Source organism: Pimephales promelas, chromosome 11 (assembly GCF_988280905.1).
Source record: "Pimephales promelas chromosome 11, fPimPro1.hap1.1, whole genome shotgun sequence".
Classification (NCBI taxonomy): domain Eukaryota; kingdom Metazoa; phylum Chordata; class Actinopteri; order Cypriniformes; family Leuciscidae; genus Pimephales; species Pimephales promelas.
In genome coordinates, this window is record NC_142779.1 from 23627749 (window position 1) to 23643077 (window position 15329).

Below are 15329 nucleotides of genomic sequence, written 5' to 3' on the forward strand. Positions count from 1 at the left end.
AATCCCAGTAGATTAGCAGTTTCTGAAATACTCAGACCAGCCCTTCTGGCACCAACAATCATGCCACGTTCAAAGTCACTCAAATCACCTTTCTTCCCCATACTGATGCTCGGTTTGAACTGCAGGAGATTGTCTTGACCATGTCTACATGCCTAAATGCACTGAGTTGCCGCCATGTGATTGGCTGCTTAGAAATTAAGTGTTAACGAGCAGTTGGACAGGTGTACCTAATAAAGTGGCCGGTGAGGGTATATTTACTGTATATAATGGATTATTTGTAAAGTATTTATTTTTCAATATTTAAAGCAAAATTTGTTTTATTTGTTTGCTTAAGGTTGTAAAATGGGCCAGTGTTTTAGAGGGCTTTAAAGCAGAAAAAGGGCAAAGCACTTACTTGAATTATTCAGTATAAAACTGTTTTTGTTTTAGCTTTTAACTTGTCTAAATCTTCACTTTTTTTAGGTCGGCCTATTTTGTATGTGGATGAACTTGAGGTCATACGTTGCTGAATTTTGTAGGTTGTGGCTTGTCATATGAAAGTTCCTGGGGTTTACCAGCGTTACATAACTGTGACATTTAAGTGAAAAAAAAAAAACAATTTTTACACAAACAAGGTCAGTACACAATTTTGTTATATTAGCCTCACGCTAACTTTCTTTTAAAGGCGTAGTTCACTTAAAAAAAAAAAAAAAACTTTTGCTGATAATTTACTCACCCCCATGTCATCCAAGATGTCCATGTCTTTCTTTCTTCAGTCGAAAAGGATTTAAGGTTTTTGATGAAAACATTCCAGGATTTTCTCCATATAATGGACTTCAATGGGAACCAAACAGTTCAAGGTCCAAATGAGAGTTTCACTGCAGCTTCAAAGGGCTTTAAACGACACCAGACTGTGAATAAGGGTCTTATCAAGTGAAACGATCGCTCATTTAATAAATAAATAACAAAGTTTAAGTTTTATAAGCCCAAATGCTTGCCTTGCTCTGTACTGCGATGCGCGTTCGTGACTCTCCTGTTCGAACTCGTTCATCAAAATGAACAAATCTTTTTTCGAGTCATGACTCGAAGGGTTCTAGATAAGACCCTTATTCGTCGTCTAGTGTCGCTTAAAGCCCTTTGAAGCTGGACTGAAACTCTCATTTGGACCTTGAAACGTTTGGTTCCCATTGAAGTCCATTATATGGAGAAAATCCTAGAATGTTTTCATCAAAAACCTTAATTTCTTTTCGACTGAAGAAAGAAAGACGTGGACATCTTGGATGACATGGGGGTGAGTAAATTATCAGCCAAAGTTTTTGTTAAAGTGAACTACTCCTTTAAGTATACTTTTGAAACAATTTTAATGTTTACTGCCTGGTCTGTGTTCTTCCTTATAGGTGCTATATAGCTGCATTTTTAATTTCTACTGCCTCTCAATTTCACCATCTTCACTCTGGTCAAAAAGGCAATGTAAAACAACACATGGATTGGAACATTGATTAGTACAAAAATAAAACTGCATCATGGCCTTTAAACTATGTATAATCTTTGTCTTCTCCAAATTTGGATCCAATTCTGCGCAGAAAAGGACAAAATATTAAACGGTTTAACATAAGTGGCAGCTTTTATCTAATCAAATTTTGACACAGGGTATATTCTATTTATCAAAACATTCCACAAACTCAATCAATGGATGGATAATTACTGAAACCCACTCAGATGGTCTCTTTGAAATTAGGCATGTTCAAAAAGCCATTCATTCTCAGCATAAACCTGTTTGATATCCATCAGTCTATAGGAGAAATTATAAGTTTACATGATACATGTGAAAAAAGACAAAGCGGATCTATTAAATGGATGATTTATTTGTTTTCTTATCATTTTCCTCAAATGTGATCGTAATGCATTTCAGTGTAAAAATCATTCCTTACAAAGGTTTACAATAATGTCTAGCAATAATTCCAGAGGAATACAATATTATATTTATTGTCATCATAACAATGACAATGGGAGACAGTGCTGATGAGATCCTATTGCAAATCAAAGAAAAGGCAGTGAAGCCATCATGTAGCATTTATTGGCATTTTCTGCATGCGTTTTCCTGTAGAACTAATTTTCTTCCAATGGAACGGTCCATACGATTAAAAAACAAAAATGCAATGCATTGTTTGAAAAAAAAAAAAAGAAAAATGAAGTGCAGGATGTATCTAAAGGTGGCTATCAGTTCCAGTCACCACCTTTTTCAAAGCACATAGTGTAGGTGCACTTTTCAGAAATGGTCATACATTCACTGGATGCACATGCCACCCATTAACGGTAACACATCTTGTTGAAGATTGCCTTTTCGGTTCGCCAGTACTGCCCCTGAAGTGTCCTCACAGTGGTTAGCATGTGACTCTGAAAAAAAAAATGTGATTGAATCAAAGTATAGCTTCAGTATGAACAGTCTGGAGTCTGTCGTTAAAAATCTTCATTCACAGTTAAGGAAAGGAAATCCCTTTAGACCTCAGGTGCACCCATAGGACGGTAGAACTTTATTTGTACAAGGAGGGGTGGACATCAGCAGTCTCCCAGCATCCCAGCAAACCTCAGAACCATGGTATCCTATTTCACTCTCTCCTAGACCCTCCAAATCACTGTTAACAAACATGAGTTGAAAAACACCTTCATTCACAGTTTGGGAAGGGGAGTCCCTCAGATGCACCTGTTGCTAGGTAGAACTTGTTGAATGAGAAGACGGCATATGTTACAGTTCGTCATGTCTATGTCAATGTTTGGCACATGTTCTAATGGCTATTGGTAGTGATTCGTACCAGCCAATTTGAGCTCCAAAAAGAGTGTAACCAACTGATGATATGCAGGGACGCTTGATTGTGGAGATATTGGTTCATGGGTCTCTTGAGCAGAGGTCTCAAACTACCACTAGCCTAGTAAAATCCTCCATTTGGGCCTGATTTACGACCATACAATTGAACTAGATAGAGTTAATGAGGCATGGACAGAGCCATACATCTTTCCTTCATACTAGCATAATGCTTGCATGTTTAGTGATGTAATAATACCTTGACTTGCATTCTAAACTACTTAAACTTTCTTTTCTGCAATTACTGTAGCAGTGTAAGAAAAATCACAAGCTAGCTTTGACATAACAATCAGAAATATTTCGATATATAAAAAAGACTACAAAGCTATATCAATCTACATATGATATTCAAAATATTTCACAAGATGTAAACAACACTGGTCCAGAAGCACTTCCTGTTTCAGTTTTTTAACACTACATAAAAGCTGGGATAAAATACAACCAACAGAACATTTAAAACTGAATCAAAAAGTTAAACAAACATCTTTAAAATGTTTTCTTTACATTTGAAATAAAGAAAACAGTTACAAACTGAAACAGGAAGTGCTTCTGGACCAGTGTTGTTTACATCTTGTGAATAAAGTGTCTGGAGTAGCTGTAGTGCATCAAAAATAGCAACTTCTATCTACTGAAGACTTATTGCCAAGACTTTTCCCTGTGTAAACCGCTCCTGTTTGAATCTAGTTTGATGTAGATGCATGCAACTCAAACTTTTCTGACTTTGACTTATTTTCTGTGCCGTTCGCTTGTTTTTATTAAACGGGCTACAGTTGTTCTTTTACATTCAAGTTTTAGGCTTGTAAAAGCCATGTGGATAATAAGAAATGTATAACATTAAATTGCAATATATAATAAACATTAAATTACAACAATATATAAAATAAAAAAATTAAACACTATTGATTGAAATAAAATAAAACGTAAATAGTAAAGGTTTTATTTAGAATATGAAAAATTAAAAAAAAACGATAGTCTATAAATGGTATATATCTATATCTATCTATATCTATATAAATATATATATATATATATATATATATATATATATATATATATATATACTGTATATATATATATATATATATATATTTAAGGACAAATTTAAAACTTGATAACCCAAATTTGGCCCGTAGGTCAGTTGTTTGAGACCCCTGCTCTTGAGTTCTAAGACCCAAGTCATTGTTCCAATCCACTTACAGTTGTAAGATGTGCTAAACAAAGGTTTGGCGTTTGGAAATTGTCTGTTATAATGTGCATGAGGGTAAATGATGGCCTACAGAGTCTCGTTGACTGAGGAATATTAGGGAATGAGTGCCCTTCCCAGCATCATCCAGTCTCTGGAATAAGAACGGGAGAAGGTTTGTGGGTCAGTGAGGAAATGTGGACATGGAGGTCCTGGCCCGTCGGGTCCAGTTGAGTCCTGAGCTGGTTCCGGTCTCAACCGGTTCAACAGGCTGTTCCCGCTTTTTGAGTTTGGTGCCGAGCTCAATTAAACACTGATCCCAGTCCTCCGGTAACAGCAGCATTAGGAAGCCCAGACAGATGATCAACACAGCGATGAGTCTCACTGTATTGAAGTGGATATCACAGGTGTACAGGTCCACCACTGCAACACCAACAACACACACTTTAGAGCCACTACGGAAAAACGTATATGAAGTTACAATTACTGCCCACTTTGCTATCCTCAGTGGGACTGGGTTCAAAAACAGTTTTATAAAAACCTGTAGCCCTCAAACCGTATTCACTTTATAGCCCTTAATCCTGTAATTGTGGAGAAATGTGGGCACAGAGGACTCAGGTGTGATCCTCATTTGTATTTATTATAAATGTTATATCACTGTCTTCGATAAAGTTTTGTCTATCCATTTATGGTGTTTTTTTATTTTTATTTTGAGGGGTATTTTTGAATTTATTTACTTCAAAAAGTACCATAGTTTCTATGTAAATTAATTACTATGTAATTTTATTTTTTTACATTTTTTAACTACATTAAAATATCATTCCAATAAGTTATTAGAGCTAAAACCTAAAGATGAAGTGACTTTGCTGTCACCTGGTGTCTTATTTTGGCTTATTTTAGAATGCTCTAAATTATAGTTTTTCCCATTCATTTCTATGGGTGCCCATTTTTGACCTAAATACAAGATTAAGGAGTTTTTATTTTTCACCCACTTAACATTGTAGAATTGAGTCAAAAAAAAAAAAATGTGTGTGTTCAGGAGGCAAACTTAGGAAAAGTAGCCAAGTCTTGTACCACTCGGATAAAAGGAAATACTTTTTTAAAAATAAATCAAAACTGTTTTGCCCACATTTGTCCAGAATACGGTTTTAGGGTTAAGAACAGATATACAATGAACTAAGAATGTAATTGTAGGTTTTCTATAAACAAGTTTGTTTTTATATATAAAAAGTTTACTTTGATGAAACTTAACTCACTTGCATTAACAGGGACACTCAGCACAATGCCAAGTGAAATCAGCTTCGGGTATGTAATGGCAATGCCAAAATTCACCAGCATGTTGAATGCTGTAGAAGAAAAAAATGATGAACAGTTATATATCTCTAAAGACAGTTATTCTAATTGTTGCACATTACATAAATAATACTCTAATTATAATAGTATTTTTTTTCTGTCAGTATTTTATTTACCTAGTAAGAGTCCAGCCACTCCACACATGTAGGCCCAAGGAAGATTAGCTATGGATGTGAAGTACTCAACATGTGTGAAGTACAGTATAACTGGCACAAAGCTCATGAAGACAAAGTTTGCACCACCAACAATGGTTAGAAACAGAGCCGCCTCTCCAAACTTGGCACTGCCCAAGACGAGCTTGAAAAGCACCTGAGAAAACAAAAACAAATAGAACAGCTCAGATACGTTTGTTTCAGTTAATTGATTCATTCAAGTGGTTCATTTTAATGATCATTCACTGCTATTTATATTATACTTGTTTTATTTTAGCTATAATACACTCACCAGCCGATCAAACGATTAACTCAAATATTTAATCAGCCAATCACAGAGCAGCAACTCAATGCATTAAGGCATGTAGACATGGGCTTGGTCCGAAAACGCATACTCTTGCAACCAATCGCAACCGCTAAAAAATAAGTCCTTAGTATGAATGCATGTAGTAGGCTATGAATGTAATCTGGACGTACTGCATTCACCTTGTCATCATGTGACCTACCAGGGTCAGTTATGTCGATTCACTGCTATTCACAAATCCTTTCCTGTGGCCTTGTGGGATAGTAAAGCATCCATCGTATGAATCTCACACTTCAAAATCTTATACTCTTACAATGAACCTCTGTTTAGGAATTGATTTCTTCCATGATGAATGAAGAAAATATGATGAACTTGCGATGTTAGCCTGGCTGTCTCCGTTTTTGTCGAGGTATTACAATAATTGAGGCCCTGTTGACGTGGCTGTGCGGGACTACAGGACAAAGATCCCTTAGGATTCCTCATGGACAGTAACCAGGAGAAGACCGTGTGCAGGTGCACTTTAACTTCTATGGAGGTCAATCATTCTGGGGGTCAGTAGGCCAATGGTAACTTAAGGTTTAGAAGGGAACATTTACGACTCTTTGTCTTCAAGCATAGTATTTTGTATACTGTGTGTAACTGGATTGGGTGTTGAGGCAGAAACTATTAAATATTCTTGTAATATTAATATGTTGCATATATATCATCATATAATATACTGTACCATATAATATATACTTAATGATATATGAAGAGTTCAGATGCAAAAGCCTCTAAGTGCCATTTGAAATTCTCTTCTAGAATAATCATTTTTATCAAGCTTGTATATTTCAATTCAGTAATTTCACTTAAATGGCAATTCTTAGGTAATATTCATTGCCATTTAAGTGAAATTACTAAACTTACATATACAAGCTTGATAAAAATTAACATTCTGGAAGAAAATTTCAAATGGCATTTAGAGGCTTTTGCATCTGAACTCTTCATATATATAATATACTTGACCATGTCTATATTCCTAAATGCATTGAGCTGCTATAGCATGTGATTGGCTGATTAGATATTTGCATTAACAAGCAGTTGAACAGCAGATACATAATAAAGTGTGTATGCACTCTTAGAAAAAAAGGTTCACTGGGGTTCTATATGAAGCATAGGGTTCTTTACTCAACTCCAAAGAACCTTCTAAGCTAAAAAAGGTTCTATAATGACAAGAAAGAATCCCTTTGGCACAAAGGTTATTTTATAGGCTATTATTCCCTCATATATTACATTATTCTGCAACATTTTGTAGTTGTAATTAAAATATTATTTATTAAACTGTTGTAGTAACTTAATATCACATTTTAATCATGCTGATTTTTGGAGGAGAAAAACTGAAATGGCACTCTTCATGTGATATTGATTAACTACATAAAATGATATAAATATATACATTTTCTAACCCCCATATCTTAAATTTTGTGATCATTCACATGCATTCATAAATACATTTTAGGGTCTTGATGTTTGTCAATAATATGGACAAAACAAATGATAATGAATGAACCCAAAAGGTTCTAAATAGTGCCTTGTTGTTTTTGTGTCAGAAAAAACAATTTTCCTAACAGTGGACAGGATAAATATAAAATAACATAATGTTATCTTTCAAATGGCTACCGGAAAGAAAACAAGGTTGCAATTTGGTGCGATTTCAGGATAGCCAACTGATCTTTCTGTCCAGTTCACTTATTGATTTGTCCTTTTCAGATGACCGCAAGAAAGTACATCACAAAATCAATCAAGACAAATAAGTTTTTTAATTACAGAAAATAAAGCACTCCCAAGACACACAAATAGATTTGACTATACATAGTCATCACTCCATGACTATAATAGAGGTGCAGTTATTGATGAGTGCAGTTTCAATGACACAGAACCAAATACCAATTTAACTGAAAAACATTTGGTAAATTGATGTTAAAATACTTTTAATGAGCAATAACCATAGTGTTGACTGCTGAAGTAGGGTTACCTTATAGAGGGCAGAGGCAGATGCAGAGGCCACTACAAGTGTTATGCCAATAACAGAGTGACTGTGAAAGCCATCAGCGTAGGTCAGCATCACTATTCCAGCGATGGCCAGAATGGAAGCAACAATCTTGTAAAAGAACAAAATAAAGGTAATCAAAATAAAGGTCATCACAATGTGTTAAATCAAAAAGACAGTCTGTAGTCTACAACATATATACTGTATATTATATATATGAAGAGTTCAGATGCAAAAGCCTCTAAGTGCCATTAGAAATTTTCTTCTAGAATGATAATTTTTATCAAGCTTGGATATTTAAGCTCAGAAATTTCACTTAAATTGCAATGAAGATTACCTATTAATTGTAATTTAAGTGAAATTATTGAACGTAAACATACAAGCTTGATAAAAATGATCATTTTAGAAGAACATTTCAAATGGCACTTAGAGGCTTTTGCATCTGAACTCTACATATACAGTATATATATATATATATATATATATATATATATATATACACACACACACACACACACACACACACACACACACACACACTTGTGTTAACACACTTGTATTAACATGTGTGTCCAAGTGAAAAAAGTTTCCAGAGTGTAGCCGAATTGAAAAAAAAAAAAACATTATGAGGGTGTCAGAAAGATTGATTACTCCCACCCAAAGACCCTCCTGAACAGCTTTCTGAAAAGCTTTTTATTCTGGTTCAACAATCTCTCTCTGTTGCCCATATTTGAAGGATCGTGGTTTTGCATTCTCCTGGATGTTGCTATATTCATATCACCACCATCTTGTCAGGAGTAACAAAGAAAAACACCTCATGAAACCTGTCAAGAACATGTCCAGGGCATATTTGACCATACATTTCCAAGCAAGAAACACGAAATATATTAACACTAAGAAAATTAAGACTATTTTAGGACAATTATTATTTGTTATTTTATTTTGTTGTTTAACTTGACACGGAAAAATGTTTGTTTTTCAAAATCTTCACTCACGTCTCACCCATTTTCCCAGGAGATTCTAAATGACCCCCTCCCCTTTTTTCCCCCTTTTAAATTACTAAATTCGCATCCTTTACTCTGATAAGATTGGGGGTCATTTCTTCTGGGAGAGCAGCACATCACATATCTAAACTGGATCACAAACCAAACACTCTTACTATCGCGAGCTCATGGTCTCTCTATCATCTAATGTTCTCTAGGAAATTAACTAGTACTGCACCAGGGATATCCAAAAACCCTGAGTCATCAAAATCTGCCAAGCACTGCAGTGTGTGTGTTTGTGTGTGTGTGTGTGTGAGAGAGAGAGACAGAAAGAGAGAGCAACAGGAACACAGAGAGACAAAGAAAATGTTAAACAGCACTTTGGTTTCTTTGATCCGAGAAAAAAGAAAGGAGCACAAAGGAAGAAGACAGAAAAAGGATTGATTGTGAAAGCAAATATTGTACTATGATGGAACTGCTGACTCATGAGATTAGACAGCAGCAGGGACTAGAATAACAGTCATCAATCCACAACCAAAGGTTGGCATGACATCTATCCATCCATCTGTCTATAAAGCTATTTTAGCAACACTTGCGATCAAGCATCATGAAAAGTGCATGTCAAATCGATATCTAAAATTTCTTCCATCTATCAAACTATCCATCCAACCACTCACCCTGACGCCCATGAAGCGATCCCGCAGCACGATCCAGGACAGGAGAAAGACGAAGGCTTTGTTACAGCAGAAGAGGGCAGATACATCGGTGCTGTTGATCTTTCTCAGCGCCTGAAGGTATAGGTAGTTTGTCAGAATCCACAGCAGGCCGAAAGGGGCCACTTTAGTGAAGAACACTTTCGCTGTTAGTCCGTCGTCCCCGAAGAACCGACAGCACTCTCTGAAATATCACATACACAAACATAAAATATGAATTTACAACCCTCTCGAAACCTCTCTCTGTCACACAAAACACCCAACAGATAGTTAGACCAATTGAAAACAAACTTTTAAGGCCACATTCCCACATTAAAATGTTGAATGTGTCTGTGTGATGTGATATGATGAACAAATACGTACAGAGATACCATAAATCTTTGGCCATTACGCCTATAATTGTCCTCGGTTCACCTCCATGTTAGATAATGGACTCTAATTACAACTGAGAGTAAATTCCTGCTGAAAAGTCCAGTAAAATGGATTCCATGCTGGTTTTGGTTAGTGCTGGTGTGGTAATGGTCCAGGCTGGTGTGCACAGGGTTAGTGCTGGTATCGTGCTGGTCTAATATGCTATTCTCAAGCAAAACTAAGATGGTGAAGCAGGTTCACCAGCATGGTATGGCCATCATGTCAGTGCAGTCAGGAGCATGACATATTGTTGATAACAGTGATAGCATGCACTTTCAACAATTGCTGAAATATAATGAATTCAACCAAAGTCAATGACAAAGGGCCCAACTAAAGGGAACACTAATCACCATAATGTTTGAATTCAACAACCTTTGTACTATATGAACAAAATAAACCCAAACTGTACTTTTGAAGGGTACATTTGTAATAAGTGAATATGGTAATGCTGTTTTTGGAGTTGTTTAATAATCCTCTTTTTCAGTGATTCAGTGATTCATTCAGTGATTCTGCTTGTTAACTGTATCATAACTAATGCTCAATCAGCACCTGTAGAGAAAATCTACTTTATTTCACAACATTGCTTCAGATTGGGGCCATATGAAAACTGAGCAGTGTGTGTTTTTACTGGTGATTTTACTGTTTAAACATGTAACCAGAGACATATTTTTACTTTATTAAATAATTAAAATTTTATTGTTTTTTTTAACTATGATCACACAGTAACAAGGACGGACTTGGACTAAAAACGGCCCTGGACTTTGACTAGGCCAAGCCCAAAGGAATTGGTGCGCGAAAAATCGTCAATAACGCCAATTGTGGCTCATGATACTATACCATCCAAATTATAGCTAACAGCATATTATACAATCTATTCCATGCTGTCTTAAAATGAATGTATTACTTGATAATCTTAATTAATTTATGTAGTAATTAATTTTAGCTACTACACAAATAATAATACCACATCTAAATGAAAATAGGCTACACCATTACAAAAGTAACTTCTATTCAAAATCTTCAAAGTTTGTAAGCACTAACTGTAACGTTACCAACATTTTAACATATTTCTTAATATTAGCTACTGCATGAGGCATTTTACAGCTAAAATGTTGAGCTGTTTTAACTACTGTAATCATTAAAAATGAAGCAAGCTGAATATCACTTCCTAACATCATCATCCCTAGGAAGTAACTTGCAAAGTAATTTCTGATTAATTTGGCTCGGGAGTAGTAGAGATAAAAGCCCGCCCGCACTGACAATTGATTGGTTGGGTCCTTACATGCTCTTTGTGAGGCACACGTGCACACTAGCACACACACGCTAGGTCTCTCACCCCTGCACCAGTGGCATAACTATCGGTAAGCAGGGTACGCGGTTGATTACGGGCCCAGACCAATCAGGGGCCCACGTGACTGGAAGATATTGATTGAGAGCCGGGCCCCCCATCGCATTTTCTATTTTGAGTCTGATCGCATTTTAATTTTTCGCAAATTTATTTGAATAAATAATGACGACAACATATTTTACTGATCATTAAATGTATGTTTGAAACAAACAATGATGGATTTTGGGGACTGGGGACTGGGGAATCCCCGGGTGAACATGCGCATTGCGTGCAAAAATAGTAAAAAAAAGTTTGAACTTGAGATTGATATGGATAATGGAGTCTTCAAATTACAATACAAACACAAAAGTGGCTTTCAAAAGCGCAAACGGAAAGAGGACTTTGACAAATTAATTAACAAATTACCAAAAATAGGAAACTTCTTTAAAAAGATGACACAGGAGGGGGAGATTGAGATGGAGCAAGAGAATGAAGCGAGTGAAGCATCTGATGCGACCGTTGGTAGTAGCAGCGCCGTGGATAATGCTAGCCTGGAAAATGCAGCTATAATGCAAGTAAGAATTTTTTTTATGTATTTGGACCTAGGCCTATGTGTGTGTAGTCATAGCAGTGAGTAACAATGTGTTATGGTGCGCCGTCACCAGCAGTGTTTTTTTTTTTATGTAATATTGTCGCTTAAGGGCCCGGTGTTGGCTCGTTGCGCCACTGCCCCGCACACTAAGAAATGTGATATGTAACATACACAAGTTTTGTTGTGGTCTTTCTGGGATCATACCAGCAAAGAAAAGACAACATATGCTGGTCCACCAGCATCCCATGCTGGTCCCAGCATGTAAAAGATAAGTGCTGTACTTATGTGACATATGAGTGACTGTAGCGCTTCCATGTACAATCAGGCAAATTGAGTAGTCCACCTCTCCATCAGGAAATTGGACAAACCATTTCATTCGGTCACGCAGGTCATTCATTCAACTTCATTCTCATCTCTTTTCAGTAATTTTTATTGATTAAAGTGTCTATTCATTTAGGTTATGTAAACATCATGGGTATTATTGAAATTTGTCTTCCATGTTTAGGATTCATTCATTTGGTTTGGTCTATATATGTGATTCTTGTTTCATGAAAAGCAACGCGTGTCTTTGGCTTTCGTCACTGGATTTTGGATATATTTAATTGCTCCAAAAGGGAAGTTGCATATTTTTATTGTGTGACACTATTTTTGTATGACTACCCCATTATTTTAATTGGAGAAATTAAAAAATCTCTTCCTTTTAGAGTCTTTGAAATGTATAAAATTGTTAGAAGTTCTAAATAAAAGTGATTGTTTTGCATTTAAAGATGATTTTTATAATTAATTAACTGCTCAATCGGCTGTATGCCATTCAATATTTTGTTAAATGGAATTTATTGTGTAATGATGTTGGGAATATTGCCTTTTCATCTATGCACATCTCCATCCTTTTTAATAACATTGAGGACTGCATTGGAATTGTGTTTGTTTATCCTCAATTTTTCTTTTTATTGTATGGCAAGAACGTCTTGTATGTTCTAGAAAAAAAAAATCTTATCTATTACATTTACAGGCTTCAGCAACTTCAGTCGTCTACCTCTGATTTTTGTGGAAAGTTATGGGATAGAGTTATGGCTTAATAATAACACTGTTATTCTGAAATGATTCATCCATAACTGATGAAAATGATGTTGATCCATAAACATATACTTCAATTCACGTTGTGCATGAATATGGTCTATTTACTTCAATTTAAAGCTTGATATTTTCCAGGGTCCATGTCTCTGTAAAGTGTATCCCGAGTTGATGTCACTTTTTAAGGTCAACATATTAAATGACCCACAGAAAGAGAAAAAGCATGAACTCAATTTTTGAAAAAAGCATGAACTCAATTTTTGAGAAAAAGCATGAACTCAATGTATATTCCAACAAATATTAGTTTCTATAGCAGGAACCTTTCTATTCTCATATAAGATGCTAAACTGGTCTCTGGGTTTATATTTAAAAAACCAGCCAATCCTACTATTTTAAATAACATTCGGTTTGGATACATTAAGTTGGCTACTGCATCATTCAGTCAATGCATTACAAGGCACTTCGCATTAACCAAAAAAATATCTTTCTGCCTTTCCCCCCTCCATTTTTACAAAGCCTTTGAACTTCACTGCTGGTGTTTACTCCTGAGTCTTCAAATCCTGTACTGAAGTGCTGCTAATATTGTTTTGCCCTGTATGACAATTTGATTGGGCTTTACCATCATTTAAAGCTACACTGTGTGATTTTTACCCCCATCTAGCGGTGAAAAGGTATATGACCATTCCAATAAATATTAGTTTCTGTTCCTCTCAATTTCGATTTCGTTTTAACTCCTACGGTGGCCAATGTAGTCGAAGATTCGACCTCGTCCATGAGTGTTAACTCAAAGGTAAACGCGAAAGGCGAAGCTTGAATTAACGGGTATGTCCCTCTTTGGCAAATGTACTTTCAAGATGGAGGGGCAACATGGCGACCAACATTAGAACCCCTTACCCGTATTTATTTTCAATGGCATATTATACACTCATGAGAATACTTTATTACTTCAACGAAGTAAATATACATTAATGAGCACATATATTTTTAAAAGAGCTAAGTGTTTTTAGCTAAGAATAGACAGAGCAGAAGATAATTTCCTTTAATTACTCGGTTTAAATAAGCAATGAGTTTGCTTAGTATTCAGCACATACAAGATCAAAAGACAAACCTGGAGAGGACAACCCGTCTGTGTCGGCACAGAATTTCCCAAGTGTCCCCTTCAACAGAGATTAGGGTCACAAAAAGGGATTTCACTCAAACGCAAAACCCTGCTCTGCTATTCCCTCTGCATCAGAAACTGCAGTAGTAAGCTGCATGCATTTCCCCCCCGAAAAGGCAATCCCAGAATGCATTGCTGGATAAACACAATCTCACGGGTCCAGATTTTTACCTGAACCTCTGTTTTGGTGTCTGTCTTTCGGGGCTCTTGCACAGGTGGCCAGCGTAATACAGAGGAAAGAAGAGGCAGTTCCATGTGGTGGCGAACCATGTGAGAGTGAAGGGTGCGTCGTACTGCCTGAAGGTCAGCTTGGCCAGCTGGGTGGAGCCCGCCCATGACGAGCACACGCATATCACCATGGCAACGCCCCATATTGCTTTTCGCACCTGGACGGCAGTCACTCGCACGCAGCAGCGTAATCTCTGCTTCCCCGTCCCTGACTCCACCCCCGCTCCGCCCACCATCGCCTGTCCGTCGGCGGTGCCCATGGCGGTCTCCCTCGGACGCTCCTCCCCTGCAAGCAGACAAAATGTCATCAGTTGCTGATTTATGAGACCATTTATTTTCTTTTTTTTAAATATGGTTTTGTGCAAACAGACAATAAAATCACTGTAAAAATCCCCCCACCCCCCTCCCCCAAATATGAACTGCAGGGTTGCAGTATTACTACAATCTCTGCAGTGAAATGTGACGTTTTCAGTGATACAGAACAAATGAGGTAATCTGGATGCACTTTTTATGCAGTTTTTCAGCTGCACTTGCTATTTTTGTAAATGTCCTATAAGCATACAAAAACATTTCCCCACATTTTTGGCTCTTATGATGAGATTTCTTTAGGTTCAACTTATGGAAATGCATTAATCATAGTCAGAGAATCAAAAAAATGAAAAAGTTTTTCTTTCAGAACTCTCAACAAGATGAAAATACTAAAAAAAGTCATCTTTTTATCTTTATATATATATATACAGTATATATATATATATATATACATATATATATATATATATATATATATATATATATATATGCATTTTTATACAAAAATTCCCAAATTACAATAAAATATAATTACAATAAAACAGTTTCTAATTAAATTTGTGCTGGGCGACGATTAATCACGATTAATCGCATCCAACATAAAAGTTTGTGTTTATATAATATACGTGTGTGTACTCTTTGTAATTATTTTGTATATATAAATGCAAAC

At 36.1% G+C, this 15329-nt stretch overlaps 1 protein-coding gene across 2 annotated transcripts in view; it reads right to left on the bottom strand.

Moving 5' to 3' along the window:
• Window positions 1-1824: 1824 nt before the first annotated feature.
• The window catches only part of slc35f3b (solute carrier family 35 member F3b), an 88979-nt gene continuing 75474 nt past the window's right edge, over window positions 1825-15329 (bottom strand). For both annotated transcript variants that reach the window (XM_039657161.2, XM_039657162.2), the window contains 6 exons: window positions 14294-14636; window positions 9524-9743; window positions 7849-7974; window positions 5495-5687; window positions 5282-5371; window positions 1825-4448 (listed from right to left, as the gene is read on the bottom strand). In XM_039657161.2, the coding sequence (XP_039513095.1) occupies window positions 4210-4448; window positions 5282-5371; window positions 5495-5687; window positions 7849-7974; window positions 9524-9743; window positions 14294-14636 (1211 nt within the window). In that variant the 3' untranslated portion in view covers window positions 1825-4209. The remainder of the gene's footprint in view (window positions 4449-5281; window positions 5372-5494; window positions 5688-7848; window positions 7975-9523; window positions 9744-14293; window positions 14637-15329) is intronic.